The sequence below is a fragment of the Haliaeetus leucocephalus genome, unplaced genomic scaffold (assembly GCF_000737465.1).
Source record: "Haliaeetus leucocephalus isolate CR32 unplaced genomic scaffold, Haliaeetus_leucocephalus-4.0 Scaffold226, whole genome shotgun sequence".
Taxonomy (NCBI): Eukaryota; Metazoa; Chordata; class Aves; order Accipitriformes; family Accipitridae; genus Haliaeetus; species Haliaeetus leucocephalus.
The window spans coordinates 581618-606443 of record NW_010972662.1 but is presented as its reverse complement, the minus strand read 5'-3'; the positions used below and the strand labels follow the sequence as shown (position 1 = coordinate 606443).

Genomic DNA, 24826 nt, shown 5'->3' with positions numbered 1-24826 from the left:
GCCGGCCGCCCCGCGTGCCTGCGGGGAGCCGCTGCCAGCCCCACTTCGACACCACCTGTGCCCCCCGCGCCGGGATGGGGTGGGTGGGCAAGGGCTGCCAGCTGGCTGCCCAGTCCTGTCCTGGCCCTCATGCCGTGGTTTCCAGTCCCGTCAGCCTCCCGGGGCTGGCAGTGGCGTTGCCACCGGTGCTGTGATGGGGGGCAGGATGTGATGCTCTGGCCACAGCTCCCCCCGGCTGACCCGTTCCTCCATTGCCACCCTACAGTGCTGCTGATACTGGTTTGAACTGGGAGGGCTCTCCCACTGCACATCAAATGGTTTGCCCATCTCAGCACCAATGGTTTGCCCGCCCTGGCTGCAGGCAGCCAGCATCCTGCCCACGAACTCCCGCGGCCAGGGGGCCTGCCTGGGCGCAGGCAGGACAGGCAGCCGGGGGCTGGCCCGGCAGCCTCCCCCGGAGCAGACTGCTGTGATGCAGCGATGCCCCATGGCCCTGCCGGGCATCGCCCAGCCCCGAGCGCGAGGGCTTGGGCTGTGGCCAGGGGATGCACAGCTGAGGCCTGACCCCAGCCCTCCCGTGCCAGCCTGGAAGGAGGAGGCCAGGGAGGACCCCCCGGTTGGGCTGTGGCCAGGCAGTGCCGGAGGAAAAGGCTCCTGGGCCGGGAGACCTAAGGAATCTCTGGCTTTTCCTGGCCTGGCCGGCTGCCCGCAGGCAGGTGGGAGGCTGCCGGGCTCGGCCACGTTCCCCATGCACCGCGTGCCATGGCAGCTCCCTTGCATGCTGCCTGCGGTGCCGGAGCCCCTGCACTGTGGTGGGGAGCTGTGGCAGTGTGGGCAGCGGGGCACAAGGGTAGTGACAGGGACAGGGGCACGGGCAGAGGCGGGCAGGCAGGGAGAGGCACTACTGGAACAGCATCTGCAGTGTGGTGGCTGCTGCAAGTGCTGCTGGGGGGTTTCGAAGCCAGAGAGATGCAAGGCCTCCGGAGCCAAGGGCAGAAGGCGAGCGCGTACAGGCAGCCCCCCCACCCCGGGCAGCTGCCTGGCTGCTGCCCTTGGGCATGTGTGCAGGTGCCAGTCCCAGCATGGCGAGGACAGGTCCCGCTTCACTGAGCAGGGAAACAAGGATGCTGGGTGCGCTGAGAGAGGGGATAGGAATGGGCTGAGGAATTGCTGGAGCCCTCCAGCCCTTGGGGACCTCTGGCTGCATCCAGGGGGATGAGCAGGGCTCACTGCCCCGCCTGGGGCTGGCGATGGGACACCCAGGGTGGACAAGGACACCGGCTGTGCCAAAACTGCACGCTGAGTCCCACTACTCATGGCAGGCACGTGCTGCTGGGATGCTACCAGCTACACCAGTCCCACCATCCGTGTGTCATCAGCATCCTTCAGTCCCCCCACCCCCGTGGCAGGCCAACAGGCATCCGCAAGCCCCCCACCTCCACGCAGGGTGCAGAGCAGCGCACCAACAGCCCCAAAGGTCCCCCGTGCCCCTGGCTGAGCCTGGAGGATGGGCAGGCCCAGCATTCAGCCCCATCCCCGGGGAGCAGCAGGGCTTCACGCTCGCTCCGGCATTTCCGCCGGCAGTGGCAGGAATGTGGTGGCCGCAGGAACAATGCCGGCACCTTGCACCGGTCCCCTCCGTGACGGTGCTGGGAGCAGCTGCCCGGGCACAGCCCTGCTCTCAAGGAGCCGGCAGGAAGCAGATGGAGATGACACCGGCGGCCGTTTCCTGCGGCAGGACGCGCTGGCTTTCTCCACCGCTGCTCCAGTTGCCGAGCCAGCGGGACCCAAGGGACTCAGCGTCCACGGGCATTGCTGCTCGGGCCTCCAAAAGCCCCGTGCCACACACTGACACCGGCCCACTGCTGCGCTCGCTCTCCCCAGGCCCTGCTCCGTGCCGACTCCCCCAGCTGCACCATTCCCGGTGCGGCATGTGCCAGGCCACTCTGCCGAACAGCCAAGCGGCACTGGGCTGCGCATTGCCTGCGTGTCAGAAGCCTGCAAGCTGCTGCTCGGGAGCAGGAGCTAAACCAGCATGAACCAGAGGAATGGAAACCTCTGCCGCTGTCCTCCGGCTCTGCCCGGCGTGCTGCCAGGGTGGTGGTGATGATGGGAGAGGCTGAGGAAGGACTCGACTGCATTTGGAAGGCTCCAGTCCCCTAGACAGAGCCCCGGAGCCGCAGGCAGGGAGGTCGGCAGAGCCGAGCCGCAGCTCTGCGTCACGGGATGCTGCGGCCCAGCAGCAGCCACCCCCAGGCCGCGCGGCGCGGAGCTACGTGAGGGACGGCAGGCTCGGTGTGAGCACCCGGCACAGCCCTGCAATACCTTGCACAACGGAGGTTTATTTGGAACAAACAGTTTCCCAATAAATTATGTAATTTAAAAATTCTAAAGAAAAGAACCAAAAAAAAAAAAAAAAAAAAAAAAGAGCCACAAGGTAGGGGAGCCCCCAGCAGCTCAGCCCATGCATGGGCACCACAGAGGCACAGGGACACCCGTGGGCTGAGCACAGGCACCGGCGGGGGCTCTGGGACCGCAGCCCCCCCACACCCCACGTCTCTGGCAGTGGCCTCCCTCAGCCGAGGCCACACAGCCCCTGGCCTGAGCAGGCAGGACTCTGCTTAGTGTTTCTGTGGGACAAGCCTCCCTCTTGCACCCATCAGTTGCCAGCCCCCAGGGGTGCCCCCTCCCCAGCTGTGTGACCCTGGCCCTCCAGCCTCCCCCCCCCCCATCCAGCACAACACCCCCACATGCCCCCCAGCTACACCTCTGGGCCCTGGGGTGGAGTTCTGGCTCATTCCCCCCTGCCCCAGCCTTTACCTGCTGGCAGCACCTCAGGGATCCAACACCAACCCAGTCACCCAGCCCCAGTCCTACCCCCATGGCTCTGCAAGCAGGGCGGGAAGGGACAGGATCTCGTGCCTGCTCCGTGCCATGCACAGGGACAGCTCACAGCCCTGCCTGACCCAGGGCCCTCCAAGTCACCCACCATCCCCTGTGTCCCAGAAGGAAGCTGGGGCACAGGGGAAAAGGAGAGAGAGCAAGGCCCAGGTGACAGGAGCAGAAGGCTGTGAGTGCAGGGAGAGACCTGTGTGCCAGAGCCCTTCCCTCCTTCCTGGGGGGTAGAGGCCAAATGTCCAGATAACCTTCCTGTGACAGACACAGTCCAGCTTTCAGAGCACAGTGATAGGGCATCAGGGTTGGCTTTGTCTGCTGCATGGCAGAGGGTGACACATGCCCAACACCAGTCTGGGGCAGAGCACAGGGCTCTCGCCAGTACAGTCAGTACACACCAACACACGTGCCTCGCAGCCGCAGGGACACAGCGTGCAGGCTGAGCGCTAGCCAGCCATGCCACGACCCTCCAAAAGCAGCGGCAGTCTCCACCCTTCCCTGCACTGGCTCCAGGGAGATGAGGGTGAAAAGGAGAGAAGCGTGACTCGGGGAACTGGTGACACTGCCATGGGATGATCGGGCCGCTGGCACAGTGCTTGGGTATCAACAGATCCACCCAGCTCCCAGGGAGAAAGCAGGAGGCTCTTGTCGTGGATGGCAGTGCAATGAGTGTGCAGGTCCTCTGCAGCATAGGGTACAGCGGTGGGAAGGAGAGGGGAACACGTTCCTTCCAACTGTAAACACGGCACTTGGAGTAGCCTTTTACCCTTCTGGAGCTGTCAGAGGCCCAGCCTCAGCGCAAGGCTGGTGGCATAGGCCTCAGCTTTGGCACACGGGCAGGAGTCACTCCTCATCCCCGGCAAGCAAGAAGCTGTAGAGGAAGTTGATGGCACGCTGGCGGTCCTGCTGAGTCTGCTTTGCCATCAGATTGGGTGGAGGGCGCAGGAGGAGGGTGGAGAACAAGGCAGCTGCAGAGGCAGGCAAAATCAGTTACTGGTCAGGAATGGAGACCTTGAAAGGTGCCAGGAAGGGGTTATGTTTCAGTGAGGGCAGTAGGCATGGAGCAAAGAAACAACACGCTTACCGATCATGGCGACACTGACATTGTTGTCTTCTGAGTATCTGAGCAGCTCTCGGAGGAACGACATTAGGTACCGAAATACACTGCGATGGCAACGAGGCAGCTGAAAAATCACCTGCAGAGAAAACAGAGACAGGAAGCTCTCCCAGCCCACATCGCTGCAGCCTGGGCACGCTGTGGCACTCTGGACTCCAGATGGGCAGCTTTCCCCCTTCTGCTGCCTTGAGGCCACTGCGTGACCACTGGCGCGAGCCAGAGGCCCAGAAAGAAAGCAATAAGCCACCAGCTGTAGCCTAGTGCTGATGGCACTAGTGGGCTTTGGCTCCTGGTAACACTGCCTCTAGGACAACTGCGTCACCAGGCAAAAACTACTGCTGCCCTGGGACTGCTTCCCACTCATTTCCAGTCGGATCCCAGCTCTTACCCCATGGCTGCACAGCAGCAGCATGAGGACCAGGACAAGAGGTTTCCCGATGCCAGTACTGAAAACATGCCCCAAAACTTCTTCCTCTGCCCAAGGACATGCTTGGCCTTGCTTGCTGCCCCACCAGATATTTTTAAGAGCCACTCAGTCATAGTCCTTAAGGGAAGCACAGGAACTGCAGCTCTAAGCAGGTGTTTAAGCCCTTGAGACCAGTGGAGGCTCTTCCACTCCCCAGGGCTGCTATTCCCCAAGTGCTCAGGGTGACACAGGGCACACTTGGGGTCTCTTTGGAAGCCACCAGGACTGCTGGGAGACACTGCAGTGCCGACCCTGGGGCAGGAAAGCACTGCCAGAGCACCCAGACCATTCTGCCCACTGTAAAGAACATCCAAGTGCCTGTTCCCAAAGCCCCTCACCAGCTCACGGGAAGGGAGTGGGACCCAGCAAGCCCCAGGACCAAGGCAGGGGTCGCAGCTGCAGGCAGAGCTGCCCTGAGCCTGCAGCAAGCAGATGGAGACAGAGGCAGCACCGTACCTGTCGGCACAGCCGGCTGTTGTGTGACCAGTCGAGGCACCGCTGGTACAGCTCGTAGCAGATCACGGGCTCTGGGAGAGCCTCCAGGAAGATGAGGAGTGCTTCAGCCACGGAGTGGTTACTGCCCGCTGGATGGCTGGGAATCAAGGGGTATGCTGAGCAGATGGACCACCTCCCTCCCCAGTCTGCTCCCTGCTTCTCCTCCTTCCCACTTGCTTAAGTCTCCGCTTCCTCCTTGCAGGTCTTCCAAGTTCTCTGCCTGCCTAACTGATGCCTGACACCACAGCCCTCCTCCTCCTCTGTTGTCCCCCATCCATGGAAAATGCTGTTCCATCCACCCTGCACTGGGTCTGCCCACCCTCTATCCCCACAAAAGTCCTCTGTTCCATTAGCCCTTTCTCCAGATCATGCTCCCCCATGTCCACCCTCATCAGCTCTTGTGCTTGGCACAGCCTTGCAGAAGCTTCCAGAGCTCTGGCCCTGTGGCTGCTTTAGCCAGCATACATTCAGCTTCAAGAGAGGTTATCTCTGGGGGGACAGAGGGGAGCCAACCCCCCAGCAGGTATCCTGCCAGCTAAAGGTCGCAGACAAGCTCTCCTGAGAGGGAGCTCTCCCAGCAGAGCTGAGATCCAGCAGGCTCCTGGAAAAGTCAGGCACAGCAAGGATACGGATTGTCTCAGGGATACTGGTGTCCAGGCAGTCAATGATCTGCTCCAACTCTTCTTGCATACCTGGAGTCTGGAACAGGTCCTCCTGCCAAAAACAGCACAGGGATGGACAAAGTCACCTTCCTCACAAAGGCTGAGTCACATAGTGACAGCGGGGGTGAAAGCTGGTACCCCTGGCCAGTGCCTCGAGCACAGGGGAAAAGCCCTGCCCTATAAATACCAAACTGGAGTTCATCTCCAGGGTGCTAGTGATGAATCAGGTCACCAAGCTCTCCAGAGCTTCCCGGCATGGCAGAGGCCCTCTCCCTCACCTGGTGGCAGGCATGCTTGAACAAGTGGTCCACCAAGAGCCAGATCTCCTTCGGCACCTGCAGTGGCATTCCACTTGCCTCCTCACTGTCCAGGGAGCCCATCTGCAGAACGGATTTCTCCTGGTGGCAAAGAGCACACAAGGTTTCAGGGAAACCTCAGTCCCTCTGGAAGGGCCTTGGTAAAGAAAGCCTGGAGAGGGGAAGAAGCAGGACCCAGGACTCATCTGGCCCTTACTTGCTTTTACAGCACAGAGCCATTGCTCCGTAGGTCCCAGCTCCACTCCCTCCCGCTGCCCCACAGAACAACCTGCCTGGTCCACCATGAGACTGCAGAAGACAGCCTCGGCCACACTGCAGAAGAGTTCCCCCCAGCCACACCAGCTCCCACAGGATGGGTCTCTTGCTGGCCAAGATGGCCTGTCCAAATCACAACTCCCACCCCACACCCTGCAGCCGACACTCTGGATGACTGGAGCCTAATGAGTCCATCTGCTGCATCATTAACATTTTAGGTTAAATCCAGCCACCACGCCCTGCTCATCCAGCTGATCTCCTCTGGATAGAGAGTCAAGGACATGCCTTTCCTGACTCTTGTGTGTTCTGACCATGTCTGCCCTCCGGGCTCTGAAACGGTCCAGTTTTCTCAAGTTTCTTTCCTCATTTTCCAAAGGAGAGGTCTCTGCTGAACAGACAACCCCGACACCATTGTCACGTTATCCCACTTACTCATGCAAAGCAGCTGACGAGCTCAACTGCTCAGAAATTTCCATTACAGCAATCTTTAACAGGATCAATGTTTTTTGCTTGGTTTTACTTTCACTTTACGATTGCTCACGTTTCTGTGTGCTCCCAAGGAGGAAGCCATGCACAGCTCTCCTGAAGCACATTCAGCAGAAGCACTCTGAACAGACCAGCACAAGCAGGAACAGAATCCAAGGACACCAGCAGAGAGGAGTGCCACAAACCAAATGCAAAGCACTTCATTTCAGCTGTCAGCTGACATGACAACTGTGATCACTGTCCCTCTGCAGCACACACAATCACTCTCAGCCAGCTGGGGCTGAGTTTGGCTTCCCCCGGTGCACTCAGAGACACCTCAGGTTGGCACGAGCCCTGTCAGCATGGGCAATAGCTACGCTTGCCACACAGCACAGTATAGCTTTGCTTTGCCCCACACACCACTAGATTTTACCCAGCTAGCAGACACTGGGTCACGGCTACATGTCTGCCTTGATCATCCAAGCACACAGGGAAGGTTTGGAAGCAGCATGTTAGGCAAGCGCGTTACAGCTTTCCTCCAAGAGGGAAAAGGTGAGAGCTGTGGACCCTCTTTGAGAGCTAAGGGCTCTTCAACAGAAAATCCCCAAGCCAGGGCATCACAGCACTGGAGCTGAGCGCCAGAGGAGCACTCGACTCTGCCAGACTGCCCTTGGCATGACTTGGAGAGCTACGGAGACCCCCAAGGCAGGAGACCCCAGCTGCTTAGAGCAAAGGAGGAGGAGAAGGCTCAGGGCTTCTCAGGGCAGAGGAGGAGGCGGCGGCGGCGGCGCTGGGCCTTCGCTTTTCCTTGTGCGTTGGCCAGGCACCGAGCGCCCTCTCCTGCCATGTGCGAGGAAGGAAAGGCACGTCCGTGTCCTCTGTGGGAAGATGCTCTGCAGAAGGATGGTCCCACAGGGCAGGCACCAAACTCCTCCCTTCCCCTCTGCTAGGAAGGAGCTTTATCTGGTTCAACAGCTGAGCTCAATCCTCTCTTGGAGAGAGGACATCCATTCCCTCTCCTGTTTTACCCTGTCACTGCACTGACAGCCTGAAGAGGGACAAGTCACCCAGCCCAGGAAGCCTGCACAGAGCCAGCTCAAACAAGTTGCCAAACGTCTGAGCGGGCACAGGGAGAGCAGGAACAACGCTGCCACACACACCCCAGCATCTCCCACTTGCTCTTTGAATGACAGATTTGACTTGCTTGGCCTCCAGCGCAGAGCACAAGTGCAAAGAAAAGCAGCAATCCTGCTCAGGCATCGGTGGCTACGAGAGCCGGCAGCCCAAGCTCTGCTGCTCGAGGAAGCAGAGAAACATCTGTCTCCTATGCAAGGCCTTCCCTTGGCCTCCATAAGGATGCAACAAGATGAAAAGAGCAAAAGACTTCAGTTTTCTAATTCAGCCGCCTCCTCACATGTCTGAAGAGGGTGCTACGGTGAACCACACCTTATGTGCATGGTTAGAGCTAATTCAGATATGTCAAAGGTTGGCAGTCTTTTCTGGAAATATCTATCATTGCTCCCAGGATCAGGAGAGTATTTTTTTTTCCCCAAAGCAAATTTGGTGAGCTTTAAGCAGCTCAGATAGGCTGGCCCCATTTTGGCTATGGGGTCACTTTGTGCTCCTACATGTTCTCATCTAGCCCACAGCTGTGCTAAGAGGCTTTGCTGGAACAAGTGCTCCCTCTGCACCCACCTCCCCTTCCCTCTTCAGCAGAAAACAAGGGAAAAACTCTCATTCTTTACAAACAAGTCATTGAGAAGCAGACTTCCTCAGCAATTGCTTGCGTTACCTTTTCTAAGAAGCTGTCTTCTCCCTGAGAGTAGTGGGAAAGAGAGAAGAGGAAAAAGTATCGTTAAGAGAGAAAATGCACTCTCAGATTAAGCAGAAACCTAATTTGCATTACAAGAACCCACTGAATGCCAGGTCCTTCACACATTTTGCTGACATGGCCAAAGTTAAACCTGTGGTGAGAGATTTGCCTGCCAATTAGCAAAAATCCCGTTCACATGATACACAACCTTGTCAGGATTTCTACAAACTCTTCAAAGGGGCCTTGCAGCAGCACTACCTAGCAAACAGCCAGACCACAGGCCAGATGCGAGGTGTCCACCAGGCAGAAGTTCCCCTTCTTGAATCTTCCTGGTCACAAGTAAATATCCCTGTGTTATTTCAGCCATCTTCCCTTGTGACCAGGCCAGAGATAAAACATCCACTAGGCTAAATCTGTATTTCTGAGCGTGTGGCAGCTGTGGAGCTAACAGGCCCCCTAAGCAGCTTTGTATATAGTCAGGGAAATGAGTGTTTGTGCTCAAAACCCCAGGCTGCTTGTCTGTCTCAACCTAATAGCATTAACACACTGCAAGGAGGAGCATGCCAAAGCCCCCTCCAGGCTGCATGTCCAATCCCTCAGGCGATCCTGTACCAGGGCAGTGCAGTCTGGCAGTGTAAGCCACTGTTTAGTGGAGTCCGCAGGAGGAAACAGAAGCAGGTTGCCCAAGCTGAGTTTTGGCAGATCAGCCTTTCAGGGTAGGAGCAACCGAAATGCATTCAAGGGCTGAGCTGGAAACATAGCTGCAGCCGCCACAGCACAGGGCATGCCTGGGAGGGAGCAGCATCTCGGGCTCCCCTGCAACTTCTGCAGAGCCTGCTTCCTTTGGAGGCTCACTGAGTTTTAACACAGCCACAACAGACCGGCCTCTTGCAGAGAACAGCTTGCTCCAAACACGAGCTGGCGCAGGTTTCTTCTTCCAAGGCACAGGGGGAGGGACCGCAGTCACAGGTTTGGGATGCCAGATAGCCACGCTGCACAGGAGAGGCTCGTTTCATAACTGGGTGAGTCATCTCAACAGTCTCACTACCACCTACCTGACTGCTTGCCCTGCTGTTCACCTCTCTTCCTGTAGTGTTCAGCACGATTAGCTTTGTGAGACTAACCTGCTCCTGACAAAGATCCTTCAAGAGGATTTTTAAAGTCCACAGTAGGATCCCAAGAAAAAATAGGATGAGACACTAATACCGAAATCCCAAAGGCGAGATGCTCAAGTGTCAGCAGCTTCTCCCAGGAGAACTAGGAGAGTCATTTTCAAACAAGCTCCCACCTACACTTTACTATCCTGCATCAAACTGCCTCTTAGACCCTTACCGACCTGCATTCTCCACATCTCTCTCTGCTGAAGACAACAGATACAGTCTAGCCAGACTGAGAAAAATGCTTGATGCAGTGAATGACAAGCCCTAACACTACATAAGTGCAGGAGGGAAACTGGTTCTTAACACACAAACACACTGCCTTCCTTGAACACAGTCTAAATGTCAGCTAATAACACATAACCGGACCAAAACGCTTCTGGGCTGCAGAGTGGTTAGCACATGCACCACTTTCCCTTCCAGGAAGTGCTCAGCTTGTCCCGTCTCCAAGAATTTCTCAACTCACAGGCATGATCAAAACCAAAAGACCTAAAATAGCTCTAACATGACAGTAGCTTTATAATCTAAGCAACTAAATTTTGCTTTAGGCTGTTACACATCGTATTCCTTGAGTTTGCTTAACACGTTCCGATTGAAGTACTGCAGTCACACTGACCTCACTGACACAAGAGGCTGTTTCTTTGCTTCAGATACTGGGACAGGGTGTTCTTCTCCAATTGTTTTGCTTCCTGCACTTCTATATGTTTCACTGAATAACAGAAGAAGGAAACCTATAGGTAAAGGAAGCAGAAGCAGCCTCAAAGTACTCTTAGAAAAGTAATAGTGTGTGTCTGTGAGGGCAGAAGCTAGGAGTCTAGGCCTGAGTTCCTATTCATCAAGCAAGAAGTCAGTGTTGAGCACTGAGCACAAAAAAGTAAGGGGAAAAGCCACCAAGACTGATGAAATGCTCCAGACCAAGTTCAACACATTTCTAGAACAAGACTGACTTTCAGTTGAATCCTGAAAAGTATGAGAAGCCTGAGGCCTGGATTAGCTGCTAGAATTGAGGCGGCAAACACTGTATCTTGCCACCTAAATTCTGCTTAGCCTTATCTTGTGATTATAAAATCAAAATTCTGGTATAAAAACCTTTCTGTATGTTGGGCCTGTGAGAAAAGTAGACACCTGGAACAAAAAGTGGGAACGGGAAGAGGCAGCAAGAGGCATGGTGCAACTGCTAAAGGGAAGAGAAAGAAGTGTAAGCAGATGGGAGTGGAAGCTGTCAAATCTACAGATGTGAAAAAGCAGCAGCTCACTGGACAACAAAAAATGCACATAGGGCTGAGACTGCAAGATACGAGAAGAGAGAAAAGGTATCACATGTCAGAGAGACTAAAAGAACTGGGCTAATCTTTCAGGTGAACAGAAAAGAAGTTTAGTTTTCCCAACTAAACAAGAATGGGTAGATAGACTAAAATTCAGGAACTGTTAAACCTCACTGAAGCAAGGCCAGGAAAGGCCATCAGAAGAGAGGAATGAACACAGGCTGAGAAGAAGAATTAAGATCCCCCAAACGGGGCTTAATCTCAGAAACAGCCATGAGATACCAAAAAGACAAAAGGTGACTAGGGCACAATTGCACCCCCTCACACACACACAAGTGGCTTCAGAAGGACAAATATTGATGCTAGGGGCCAGTGAAGCTGGGGGAGAGGAACAGTTATCTCTGCACTGCAGACGAGGTTGCTCACCGTGGTTGGTGTGAGAGGAACTGGCCAGAGAGGCTGCTAGACTGGCCATTTGCTGAGCTGTGCTCATCAGCACATCTAACAGCATCAAAGTCCTTTCTTCAGTCCTCCTGCTTCTGCTTGCTCCTTCCCCTGAGCAGTGCGAATGCCACAAGTGTCCAGAAGAAAAAGAATCCTGGGGCCCTTGTCACTGTAGAAGCAGGCTAGGCACCTCGGAGGAGAGTATTTCAATCATACCTCTTACGACACACCAGTGCCACCCAGCTGAGCCTGCCAGCACCAACATGACAGTAACACAAAACACAAGGTGCTGGGATCACTTTTTTGTCCTACCAAACAATATTTAGAACCTACTCAGAAATACGGCATAAAGTACAGGCTCTCAAAAGCCATTGGTTGTGGTGGAGACAAATAATACAAGAGCACCTCAAGCTCTAGAAAAAGTAAATCAGCTCAGAGCCAGCACAGCTGACCCAAGCTGAAGGCATTACTCCTGCTTTTAGGAGTAAACAGAAGGGAATATGCTCTCTCCCTCTTAAAAGAGCTGCTCCAGAATGTTGTTACTCACCAGGTCAATGAGTTTGGTGACTGGAACTTCTCGGATCGGTCGTCTCATTCGGCACAAGGCCTCCAGGGAGGTGCCAAAGCAGCTGGGCAGGTAGGTCCCACTGATAGTAAGGAAATAGTCCTTCCCTCGGTCCAAGTGAAGGACAAGAATATCCTCGATTTTATCCTCACCAGAGTTCAGAAGGGTTACTGAGTCCTTACTGACGTACACGTCCAGGGAGATGTCTGTGCTCTCATCTGCAACAGACAGGAGCTCTCAAGAACACACAGACACTCTCCAAAAGGGATCACAAGGACAAACATACAGTGGCAGGGACAAAGGCCACAAAACTGAGAAGACAAACAGACAAGGATGATAGCAAGAAAGGTGAAACACGGGAAAGATGGGAAGGACTGAATGGAGATGGTGTGGCAGTCTACACCAATACACGCTGTAGAAACCGTGGTAAAACTCACCTGGCTCCAAGTAACCTTCACAAGGCTCAGCCCGAAGCCATGGCTTACAGTAGTGGCTATCATTGAGCTTTGGGATGAAGGAGAAGTGACAGGTGACCTGCCCATTATTGGTGATCTGGAACTTCTGCTTCTGCAGCTGACGGAACTTCACATTCTCAAACTCAAACTGCAGAGCAAAAAGAAAACAAGTCACGTTAGTGGCCACAATGGGACACACAGCTAGGCATCCAGACTCTGCAGTGGCAACCCATGACTGAGAAGCGCCCACGCAATGCCGAACTCCTAACAGAAGACCTGCCGAGAAGCCAAAACAAGATGTCCCTTCTAATCCAATTCCTGATCATAAGATAATGGATAAAGTTCAATTTCTTATAATCCAATTTACTGAATCAAAGTCTTTAAAAGTAGTTCTAGCACTTCTAAGGCTGCTGTGTTTGGGAAGTGGACAGTGATTCAGGTTTCATCCTCACTTCTCTCCTGCTTAGCTCCAGCGAAGGAAGAAAGTCATTCTCCATTCTGTCCATTATACGAACGATGTCTTCAAACAACTTCCGATACTTCTGCTCATCCACAACCTTTACCTGTGGAAGATCAGAAAACACTCAGCAAAGTTCCTGACCAGCTTCACAGGAACTCTTTTTCACTTCTGCAGTTTGCTCATGACAATTATTTCCCTAAGCACTTGCTACATGCAGCTGAGAGGTTAAGAGAATTTGCATGCATGGGTGCACCTTCAAGCTGCATGTGCAACTTTACACGCATTTTACCCCTACAGATGTTGCTAGGGTCTTTCTGGCCACTGATCACACTACTGGGAGATTACTGGGGGTGATCTCTGTGGGAGAGCATTGGCATCCCACAGCATTACTCACGATTCTCCAGAGAAAGAGGAGAAAGGCTCTCCTTTAAGGAGACTTGAGCTACCCAGGGAGGAGGATGTAGCAAAAATGGACATGGACTGTCTCTATTCAGTAAGCTAGTAAACCCAAATCTGCTGCCAGACATTCACCAAAGAAATTCAGATGTGAAACAGTGACACACTCTCTTAACACATCAGAGGCAACATTGCAACAGCAGGTACAACTATTTACAGGTTTCTGCTATGTCTCTTTGCAGAGGAGAGAAAACGGTAGCTTACCCATTCTACTACGAGATATCATGGGTTATACCTCAGAAGCTAAGCAGCAGCATTAAAGCAGTCAACAGGAATGTCTTTCTATTTACAACATGACCACTCCTGTTTGGGTAAACTCCGGCAATCACCTGCATTACTGTGGCATAACACTGTCCCAGTGCTACACAGCTAAGCTGTGCTGCACACGAAGATCACAGCTGCTGAGTTGTTTGCTGAGCAGAGGCTGGCACAGCTGCCAAAAAGCAGCTCACCTACACAGTGGACACACCTTATTTTTATTTACTCTGTCCTCTTGCAACAGCATTAGCAGAGGTGCCTTGACTATATACCCACCTCCCGAAGGAATGCATGATAATATTGTGATTCTACTCTAGCATATAAAAAAAGTTACCCCGATGCGGAAAAGTGCGCTGACTGGCTTGTGGTCACTAGTCTTCAGGTCCATATGACTGCAATAACGGAGCTGATTTATGTTCCCTCCTCTCCAAAGGATTCGATCACACCACGCTGGCACACGACACTTTCCACTACAAAGAAAAACAGGTTACTAGGGAAATCCAGCAATCCTAATAAACCATCCAAGCTGTTTCTCTTCCCAGCCAGGCAGCTCCCTCCACCCCCGCTGTCAATGACTGCATCACCAGTGATGAGATGAACTCCTATCACTTCCCTCAACTTGAATACTATGTTATTTCTTCTGCTCTCTTCCCCTTTCCCTATACAGTAGCTAAAATTCCCGTCCTTTCCAGCATCAGGAAACAAAATAACCTCAAACAAGACTGTTTCCACAGCCTGCAGCCATGGGTACTGTGACCCAAGCTGCACTAGTTTCTTTTGCTGCCAGATCTTTCTGCCCACTACAATCTGATCCATCGCTTATTGTTTCCACTATGGAAAGTCTACTCAGCTATTACTATTATGTTACAAGTCTGAATCCTGGGTTATCCTTCTCCAGATTAACTACTGTGCTGATTCATAAACATGGGCAGAGTAAAATCCAATTGCTATATGGTTTGAAACTCCTTCTTGGGAGTTTCTCCATTTTAGAGCAAGCTTCTGCAGCAGATGCATAAATGCCTGTGGGAGGCACCAAGCAGAGAGCAGCAAGCAGGAACCACTGTTGCTATCGCAGCGTAGCCACCCCTGCGGGTGTGCAAGTCAGGGGACAGGATGACTCAGAGAATGCATTTCCTTCTCTCTTCAATCCCTTTTATACCGTTTGTCTGTTCCTGGTAGCAGAAAAAACCCTCCAGTATAGGGCCACCTGTGAGTTCACGCTTTACCTGCTTTCATCTATTGGAATCAGCAGCAACTGAGGTTTAAGGCATATGCCTGGTCAACATATACAGGGTCTGCTTATTTCAGAAAGTAGGGGAAAGGAGGGAGTACAAACTTGTCTGTCCACTCCAGCCATCACCATAACACTGAGAGGTATCTCCAGCTCTAGGAAGCAGGAAGTCAAGTTTTGTGAGAAAGTGCTTTTTATGACATAGGTAAACATGTCCATCGGCAGCCGATTTACCTGGAGTCCCAGCGATCTGTTTTAGAGTCATATTTATATGTGGGGATGAATTTAATTTCTCCCTCGGTGAAATCTGCAAATGCTTTCTTCTGAGTGCGCTGAATATTCAGCTAAAGCAGACAAAGAACACTTTTAAAAAAAAACCTAACAGAACAAACAAACCACTCTAAATACCCACCCTCCACACACAGCAGAGTGTCAGAGAACAGATCTATAGGCAGAGCAATTGCAACCTGTGGCCACGGGATTCACCAGACATCCCCCAAACTACCTCTCAGACCTTATACCTTTAACAAAGGTAAAAATTCAACACACCAGTGGAATGTTTTCTAAACAGACTGAATACAAATTGCCACAGTGCTGTTTACCAGACCATGCAGCAGACAGCATAAAACAACAGTTAAGGGAAATATTAATTGCTCCACTTGTGCTAAATGCCTTCATTAGTTTTCAGGCTTAAGCATCACCATCATTAATATTTCACTGCCAATCATTTTAGCAAAAGCCTCCAGGAGTGCATTTGCCTGACAACCTGACACTACCTTCCTTTTCTCATTTACTCTTCTGAAAAATTTCCTAGTTGTTTTCCTCATAAAAATCTTAAGCTACAGTTGTTTTCTGCATGAAGCTCCACAGTACAGCAGAAATAAGCTACAGAACAGAATCAATCAGATTTACTGTTAAATTGTGTGTCAGAGATGATATTACACTATTTCCGTTCGTGTTTCACAGGTACAATCCTTCATCATAAAGGCACATCTGGTGCTGTCTTGGTTTTCAGTGTGCTGCAAAGAAATGCTGAGCGGGGAAGACTACAGCACAGAATTTAGGTCAAACTGTCTGAGCAGAGAGCCTTGGCTACAAGTGCTGGTCTCCAAATCAATACCTCTTCCAGAACACTGATTACAGCAGCTTTTGTTGCCGTTACAAATTCCTACGTTCTAGCTTGTGGTTTGTATGTAAGAAAGAACTCTTCCAACGAGATGCAGAGACATTTCTATGGTAATTGCCCGAGTCATCCAGTTAACCCTAGTATAATGTACAATCTATTTTTGTTTAGGGGGTTGATGTCACCAGGACACCCAGAGTGCTCTCTGTCTAAGGTCTAGTGTCTATGTCTAGAGACACTTATTGCAGAGGGTCTGCCAGCTCCTCACAGGCGCATCTTAAACCAAGATGACCTCACAAGTACAGAGAAAACATAAGCGGAGTTCACTGACCTGGTCGTATGTCAGCAACTTCTGAAGATCATTCTTAGTGATAAGACTTTTCACTTCACTGGCATCAGGGAGACAAAGCCTGTAGTTCAAGTCTCCTAGCCAGATGACAACACTGAAAACAAAGACAAACATGGAAAAGAAAAGCCAGGAGTTAGTATTGCAGGCTGCACAGGGAAGAAGGGGTGTAGGAGAATAGATGGGTGGTTGCTAGTGATTAAGGTTGCGACATGTGGAAGACAAAAAGAGACATGACAGATCGAGTCTGACAGCAGAAATTTCTAGTGGCAGCAGATACTACAGTGTAAGTCCATCTCCTTTGGAATCCCACATGGGATTGAACACTTAGTTTAATGGGAGATACTTAAGTTTGCCTCAGTCTGAAGAAAGCCTGAGAACACCACCAACTCTCCATTGAAGTAAAACCAGTGTATCTCACCACACTTCGTAACCTCTCAAGCTACACAAAATCCCTCTAGTATTCAGGCTCTTCTTGTGTACAGAAGAGGGCAATGACAGAGCTCGTTAAGCAGACCCTGCTTGTCAACCAGTTAGGCAGGCTGATACACATGTATCACATGAGCTATGAGCACGCAGATACCATGGTTTTACCAGTTCATTTTCCACTGCCTTTCTTTCAGCCAGATCGGGCTGCTACTGTGTACTCTACTTAGCAAAGACTGACTGATGCAGAATTGGCAAAAGCAGAGTTAGGTTCCTATTGAGCTTATGACCCCAAGAATGTTATTGTCCTATCTCACCCATCCGCCATACCTCATCAGCACCTGCTCTTACTCTGCTCCTCTCTGGGCTTTCAAACAGACCTACAGCCTTCTCATTACCGGCAGCTAAAGAAACACTTGTGGTATTCACTCTTTACTCCATAAAGGTTTCATTTAAAGATTAAAATCCAAACCCCTCTCTAGTATCAAAGCTCTTCCTATTTATAGTCAAACCTCAAAATTTCCATCAGTGGATTATCAAGGATAATCTAATATTTGAAGTTTTTTTCTGTACTAATCCACTCTACATTTTATTTTCAGTTTTTAAATGGTTTAAATTTAACTGTTAACTACAGAAGTATTAATCATTTGTATCAGGTTTAAGAAAACTTAATTTATATGCTTTGTTGTACACACATTTGAGTTTTATTTGGATTATTCAGCACCACTGTCACCTCATTAAAAATAACAATAAAAGAAAAAAAAAATCAAGTATTGCCTGGACATCATCCAATTAATTTAAAAAGAAAACTGAAACAGCAATTGTATGCACTTGCTACTCAAAAAGCCTAAACAGCATAGCCTCTGCCCATCCTGCTATCCCTTTTCTTCCCCTATTCATACTCCCATCTCCCATCACAAAAAAACCCCTCAGTTTCTTCAAGCCCTGCAATGTTCAGCCATTGACTCAGGAATGGTGCCTGCTGGAATGGAAGTATTACACACAACATGCAAGGAAAGGGCCGTTAGAGACAGGTTGCACAAGTCACCGCAGTGAGAAGGTGACCACATAGTTTGACTGCAGGAGCTGTAGCACACCATCAGCCTTGGCATTTTCATTTATATTATTAAGCCAGAAAACTTATCTGCACAAAATCTCTCGTTGCTGTGATTCTGTCTTGATTTGGATTATTCAACACCACTTCAAAAGGGAAAACAGCAAAATAAACTTACTCGTGTTTCATGATGTTGAGCTGAGGTAGACTATCATCAGGGGTTACAAAACTCATCCGAGCACAGATATCCTTATAATCCTGATTTCGCCGCTCGAAGTCCTCCACATGAGCAGCGAGGTGGGAATTGACAATGCAGAAGGTTGTGTTGTGGAACACGAACCTTACTGCCACACCACCCTTGTTGCCCTGGGGAGAGCAGGTATCAGTGGCCGTTAGAGAAGGCAGCAGGTGAGACACCAGGGAGGAGACAGGGATGGCACAGACAGGTGAACAAAACCAGACTGTGCCATTTCTTGCATGGATACATGGAAGCAACAAATTGGTCTCCATGACTCACCATCTTTCCCATGATTCCTGTGCCCACAGACTCCGTCATGATCTCTCTGATATTGCTCAGCTGATCTTTCTTAGCAAATATGAGCAACATCATCCCAACTAGACGGACCATTTGCACCTGCAAAAATAAAAGGGATCCCAAGTTCCCAGAAAGGCAGTGGAAATGCAGTTCTGATTTGCCTGCTCTGTCTGATGTTCTGCTTCTCTGGCTCTCCCTGTTCCTCATCATGTTTTGTACTCAATCCCTGGTTGCAACACCACCCAAAGGACCTCCTGTCCCAAAGCAAGGTTCTGGAGACAATCTATCATACCCCAGTAGCCATCAGCTGTGCTGAGCTCACTACATTCCCCACTCTGGTGCTTCCCTACAAACAGGGCTGTCTTGTGAGGTAACAGAAACTTAATAAACACATAGCAGATCTGTTTGTGAAGTCTCAGCCTTGTTGTACTCTAATCAGCAAAACAACCAGAGGAAGATATTGAGTGCTCTAGGTAGGCATGTCGCAGACAGCTGCTGGCTATGGCTGTCAGTGAGGGCTGCAGGTCCAGCTGGGAGTCAGTGCTCACCTTTGCTTACTCAGAACTACAGCAAGCCAGTGACAGGCGCTAGAGGGGAATGGACAGAAAAGTTCTTAATTCCCAAGGCAAACATGCCTGACAGAAGGGGTATCAAAAGGCAGCCATCTCTGAGCTATACAAACTGCTTTTCAGAAGACACTTGTTCTCTAAGGCAAAGAGTCTCCTTCTGGAGGTAAGAGGTTCTCCTCTACTGCAGAGCTCAACCCACAGGTGTTAACACAGTGCTGACGTGCACCATCCCAGCAGGGATCTCAGGTCTGCTGCTGATTCTTTTACGCATGCTAAGTCAATGCACTTCCCAGTCCATGACCTCCCTGTACCTTCAAAACAGTGGGGTCACAACTCTGAAAGCCAGCAACAAGGCCTAATCTTCTTAAGCACACTCTACACACTCACTTTAGAGGCACAAAAACATTAAGATGTGTTGGGATTAAGTCTACTTAGTGAGGGAAGAAGCTGAAATCAGAGAATTCCACTAGAAGAGCCCAAGTACTCAGTCCACTTGCAGGAGTGGAATTTGCATGCAACCACAAGTCTTATCTACGTTTTCAGCCACTTTCCCCTGCCTGCAGCCACATCCTGTTCTCTCCCTTTCACGGGGGTGGGGGAAATTCACCTAAAACTCAAGCAAAGCAAAGGGACAGGAACATGAGCCTCTCTGCAGTTCAGGTCATGACCCCTGACTCCCTCTCAATGAATCTTGGTTCAGCAAGGTGCTCTGTTTTCCTACTGTGATTACCTATAATACATGCCACTAAGCTCAACTCAAAGCAAGCAGGGCAGGGGTGTGACAGTGAACACATGGGCTAAGGAGGAAGGGGAAACTAGTTAATGTATTTAAGGGCTGGTACCTACAGCAGAAAGGTTTGCTACAGCATAGATAAAATATAATGGCTTGCTCTAAACCAGACAGAATAAAGTCCTGCTGCCACAACTGAAGCAATTCTGTCCCACGGCAGCAGCCTCTGGAAGATTTCACTTCATAAATTATCTCATTCCTCCAAGGAAAAGCTATTCATTTAATTTACCAGCTCAAGACACACTTTGCTTCTATAGTACCAAGGGTGCGAGGGTAACACAAATAAAGAATTTGAACCCACTGCTATGATTCTATTGAACATACTACTTCCCTGACACCTACCTCATATTTTATGAAGTTACTTTGATCCCCATCTTGATAAATTTCTGCTTCAAAGTACAACATATCCCTACAACTGTGGGGCAGAAATAGACTCTCCAGATTTAACACATGCACAGATACACACATGCCAAGCACACACCCTTTTTTTCTCCAGTCACCACTCTTTGGGTCAGGTGAGGCAAAGGGAAGCCCATTTCTCTTTTCCTTCCAATCATGCCAACTCTATGACAAGACCCCACAACACTGAACAGAACTCACTTTCTTATACTTAGCCTGAGGGTGCAGGGACTTCTCCACAGCAGCCAGCCACTCTTGCTCCTTTGCAGAATCAAAGTAGAAAAAAGCCTCGGTGCTAAGATCCAGCTCCTGGAACCTAAAAAACCATGCCAACTTAGCACATCCCACCTCTCCTACAGATCACCCTCTTTCTACGGAAAGGTCCAATGTGAAGCCTCTAGCAACAACTCTTCTTGGAAGAGAAGGTCCTTATTCCCACCTGCTAAATAAAGCGGTAGAATTTCACCACAGCACTTCTGAAACCCTACTGCAATACACTCCAGCAACCATCTCTCCGAGATGTATTACTTCGGGTGGAGGACTACCAGAGAGCTCTGTGGATGCCTCAGGGAAAACCTATTCTGTTATGTCATGCTAGCCTCTTTTAACCCGATACTCTGCCTCATCCAAATGGCTCTTTCCCCTCAGACAGCTCTTCTGAGACACAGCTCAGCTTTGTGGAAACTCTGAGAACATGACAGGAACTTAAAACAAAAGACGGCCCACCAGTATCCAAGCAAGAGCAACAAGAAACCCAGCACCTTAAGTAAATACGAGGTCACTGCTACTCACCCGATGCAATAGAAGTCTGGAGGCTCTGTGTCACACACCAGCCAGGGTTCCAAACCGCTGTCTGGAGACTGCCCATTCACATTCCACGTTCCCACAAAAAATCTACAACACAAAAGCAGCTGAACTGTTAGAAAACACAATAACAACCACATCAGCCCAGTCTCTCTAGTGCACGCACAGCAGCATTCAAGCTGGGAGCAGACACGACACGCAAGCTATCCATGTGCAGGGCCGTGCCAACTATGGGGTAACTGAAAATTCTTCTAGGCTTGGCTCATTTTCAGTGACACTCATCTTGGGAATTTTGCAGAATGCTACAAAACTGAAGACATTTCACCGGGGCCAGCAAGCACCTGGCTCTTTCAAGATCATGTCATGCGGGGCAACACTAAGACAGTGTGGTGGGATGGCTGCCTTTATCCTCTTTCTGCCCAACTACTTCAGTCTTACTTAAGGGTCAAGAGATCTGACACACATAGGGAAAAAGATGCAAAAGGAGAAACTGCACTGCAGGCACTTATTGACTTTCAAGTCTGCATCGATCCTCATTTAGCCACCCAAGCTGGCCACACATCAGCAGTTGTCAGATTTCAAACCTGGGCTAGATTTGAGTTCACAGAAGAGATTAAACAGCTTTGTCTCTACATACACTGTTCCACAGTCACAGCTCTAACCTGAAGTTGTGGAGGTTGACATATGCCTTCTCTCTCTTGGCAAGCACATGTTTGATGAGGCCTTCTCTTTGGCCCGACTGGGTGCTGGGCAAAAACATTTTGCGCATAGTGTTTGTCACTTTTGGCTGGTCTCTGGATGTACCCTCTCTCTCTCGGTAAAATCTAGGAAGGAAGCAAGAGCAGAATTAAAACTGGTTCTGCTGTCTAGGAAGAGAAGGAAAAAAGGGAAGAGATTCACCATGTAACTTACTGCCTATTTTGAGGCACAGGAGGAGGTGGCGGTTCCCGGCGAGATCCCATTTGGTGGTTTTGCATGTTTCTTTTCTCTTCTAGGCTTAGAGTGTTGAAGTCATCCTCAAACCCCAGGGCTCCTATAAGGAAAAAAACAAGCACAATACCCTGAGAAACCATTTAAAACAGCTCAGCTCAAGAAGGAAAAAATGTAACTCCACAGAAAGTGAAAAAGCAAATGATAATAGCAATATATCAACTCTGCTGACTTGGGGAACGAGAGAAAGGGGTACCAACCACAAGCCAAGGCAGGAGGGAGCTTAACATACACAAACCAAGGCACCAGGCAGAAGACAGCGCTCAAGAAGGAAGGAATGGTCCAGGGCAACAGACTCCAAGGACTGATACGTTTTATTTTGTGCAGGGTGAAGTGGGGCAGAGGCCAGACTGCCAAGTGCAGGGTCAGACACAGCTCCCTATCCCTGAGTGCCCCATTACTGTACAGATCACAGAGTGTACAAAGGTGACAGTCAGTTCAGTACCTGAAGAAGAGGCCTGCAATAGACCTGGGAGGTTCTTCTCCACCTGATGCCAGCTGGCTGAGTCCTTAGGTTCAGGAAGAGAAGCTTTCAGGTGGGCTGGAAAAAAAAAAAAAAAAAAAAAAAAAAAAAAAAAAAAAATCAGCCCTGTCAAACTGCTGGCACTCAAAGGATTTCACAAACGCAACTACAGCTCTGCTTACCTTCCTGTATGCTCTGCACTTCTGAAAGGAATCCTAAGCAACGCTCCTCATCAGGGATTTCAAAGAGCCGTTCTGCTGTCTCGTCACCTTGTATACGGACCTTACAGCCTGCTTCAGGCATAAACACAGACTCACAGAGTCAATCAAGGCTGGTTCACAGATATTATGCCCTGAGAGTGACCAGGCTTTCTAGGTATCCTTTGAGCTCATCAGCGAAAGCCAACTTCCAGCTACTGTTTCCGATGGAAATCTGCACCTAAGCTAGTTTCCCTGTGCTTCTGAGATCCACCTCCCTGCTTGGGGTATTATCAGTCATGTTTTCCTTGTTTTAGGAATACTTCTCCCTACTGTGATCACACAGAGAAGGGCTCTAAAAGTAGTAAGAAAAAATTCTTGAAAAGGAAAGCAGAATTGGTGACTAGAGAGAGCGTTGTCAACACTGAAAAAGGCGGATAGTAACCTAGGCTCAAGTACAGGTCAAAGAAATGGAAGGGAGATGAGAATGGTTCAAACTGCAATGCAGGGCCTTGAGAAAAGATTTAAGAAGTTAAAGTTCGACCAATTGCCAATACTTCAATCTGGGCATTTAAGACCATGTCTGTCATGACTGTCTGAAAGAGCCAGACAACAACATTAGAGGAAATACAATCCCTGCTTGATCAAAAGACAAACACAAAGCATGGAGTAAGATTATGAAGTAATAGGTAAAATAAGCACGCGTCAGTGCCCAACAGGCAGCCTGTTTCCTGAAAGGAGCTTTAGCCGCGCGACTGCAGTTATAAAACTTACTGTTTGTAGCTATATCAATCAGTAGAGTTTCTTCTGCCTCTGGAAAAGAGAAAAACAGGATCAAGAGAGTTCACACTGAAAGCTGCAGCAATTGAGGACTCAAAAAAGCATGCTGCCTGCTACTAGCCACAAAAGAGCCCTAACAAAGGAACAAACAGCTTTAATTTATGTCTGTACTATTAATAATGGCCCAGGCAGAAAGAATAGTCATATCTGGACAGTCATTTCCCACAGTCAAAGTGCTACAGGGGAGACTCCTAATAGTCAGAGTTCTCACACACCTGGATGGTTTGTTCCACATCACTGTAGCTGCTTTGGGAAAGACCAACCCGACAATGAACTACAGAGCCTGTCGACACAGCAAATATGATGGGCAGAACCACATTGAATTACATAGAAGGGTATAAGCTAACCCAGGAAAAGGTGCTTTTATTCCTGAACAAGCATTTGCTCCAGGGACATACACTGCTATTTAAGTTCTTTCAAGACAAGGCCTAAAGCTCTTTCCCATTCCATGGGTGGCCGTTTGGACTTGACAGCATGCCAGACCTTACAGAAGTTTCAATCTAAACACGCAGGAATCAGACTAAAGCTCCCAACTCTTGCCATTATAGAGAAGACAGACAGGAAGACGTCAGCAGACAGCAAATTTCAGCCATTGCAGGCAGGCACTGAACAGGCTCTGTATGGTGCTGAGCCCACCACTCATTTGAACTGGCCAAGTTCCTCACAACTGTATGCCGACATAGAAAGACTATCCACTCGCAGGAGGAAGAAGCAGGATTCCATAAACTGCAAGTTTTAGTTTCACGGGGAAGCATTCAGTCTATAAGGGCGCTCAGGAGGCAGGTCAATAAATGCCACTAAATTTGGGTTTTGCCGATAAACAGCAGCAGATTCCTGCCACCGCAGGAGAGCCCGCGCCAGGAGAGTCAGTACCTTGTACGCATTTAAAGCGGCTGTTGATGGGAATATAATCCGGATCAGAGTTTCCTTTCTCCTGTGAATGGATAACTATCCTGGAGACAGAAAAAAGGCTTGTAAAAACACTGAAACAACTCCCTCCTCAAACACAGACAAAGGTTAATACGGTCACAAGAGCTGTATTTACAGAGAAATGCAATGTTTGAATTCTATTGCTGGGGATAGAAGAGAAAGGGAAAAAAGCTCAGAGCCACGCAGGACGTGGGTGCACGGGGTGAGAAAGTAAGCGCCGTTCGACTTTCACTGCTGCAGGGCAGTCCCAGCGTGAGGGTGGCAGTGGCTCTGGCTCCTCGGAGAAACCCAGAGGAGCAGGGGAACGGCGCGGGAACACGCAGCTAGAAAGCAAGTTTCTCATCCCCCCGTTCGCAGGATGCCGTCTCCCACGGTGTAGGGAGAACGCCGGGGGAAGGGAGGGCCGCCAGAACCCGCTCTGCCTCCCGGCCCCTCTCCGAACACAGCAGCTCAACAGCTTCTAAGTTTCCCGGGACAGTCACAGTGGCCGTGGCCAGCCCGGTACAGGCTTGGCGACCCGGGGGAGGGGGGCTCGGCGGCGGTGGAAGAGAAACGAGCCGTTCCGGGACAAGGCTCCCCCCGCA

At 50.4% G+C, this 24826-nt stretch overlaps 1 protein-coding gene across 1 annotated transcript in view; it reads right to left on the bottom strand.

Annotated features, from left to right (window-relative positions):
* Positions 1 to 2762: 2762 nt before the first annotated feature.
* The window catches only part of OCRL (oculocerebrorenal syndrome of Lowe), a 22728-nt gene continuing 664 nt past the window's right edge, over positions 2763 to 24826 (bottom strand). Inside the window, exons 2-23 of the mRNA XM_010567116.1 lie at positions 24186 to 24265; positions 23247 to 23285; positions 22458 to 22568; positions 22258 to 22353; positions 21735 to 21855; positions 21485 to 21646; positions 20811 to 20912; positions 20220 to 20334; positions 18243 to 18359; positions 17904 to 18091; positions 16231 to 16342; positions 15011 to 15120; positions 13880 to 14015; positions 12824 to 12934; positions 12354 to 12519; positions 11899 to 12134; positions 8465 to 8488; positions 5914 to 6033; positions 5603 to 5687; positions 4935 to 5062; positions 3980 to 4091; positions 2763 to 3863 (exon numbers count right to left, since the gene is read on the bottom strand). Coding sequence (XP_010565418.1) covers positions 3739 to 3863; positions 3980 to 4091; positions 4935 to 5062; positions 5603 to 5687; positions 5914 to 6033; positions 8465 to 8488; positions 11899 to 12134; positions 12354 to 12519; positions 12824 to 12934; positions 13880 to 14015; positions 15011 to 15120; positions 16231 to 16342; positions 17904 to 18091; positions 18243 to 18359; positions 20220 to 20334; positions 20811 to 20912; positions 21485 to 21646; positions 21735 to 21855; positions 22258 to 22353; positions 22458 to 22568; positions 23247 to 23285; positions 24186 to 24265 — 2596 coding nt within the window. The 3' untranslated portion in view covers positions 2763 to 3738. The remainder of the gene's footprint in view (positions 3864 to 3979; positions 4092 to 4934; positions 5063 to 5602; positions 5688 to 5913; positions 6034 to 8464; positions 8489 to 11898; positions 12135 to 12353; positions 12520 to 12823; positions 12935 to 13879; positions 14016 to 15010; positions 15121 to 16230; positions 16343 to 17903; positions 18092 to 18242; positions 18360 to 20219; positions 20335 to 20810; positions 20913 to 21484; positions 21647 to 21734; positions 21856 to 22257; positions 22354 to 22457; positions 22569 to 23246; positions 23286 to 24185; positions 24266 to 24826) is intronic.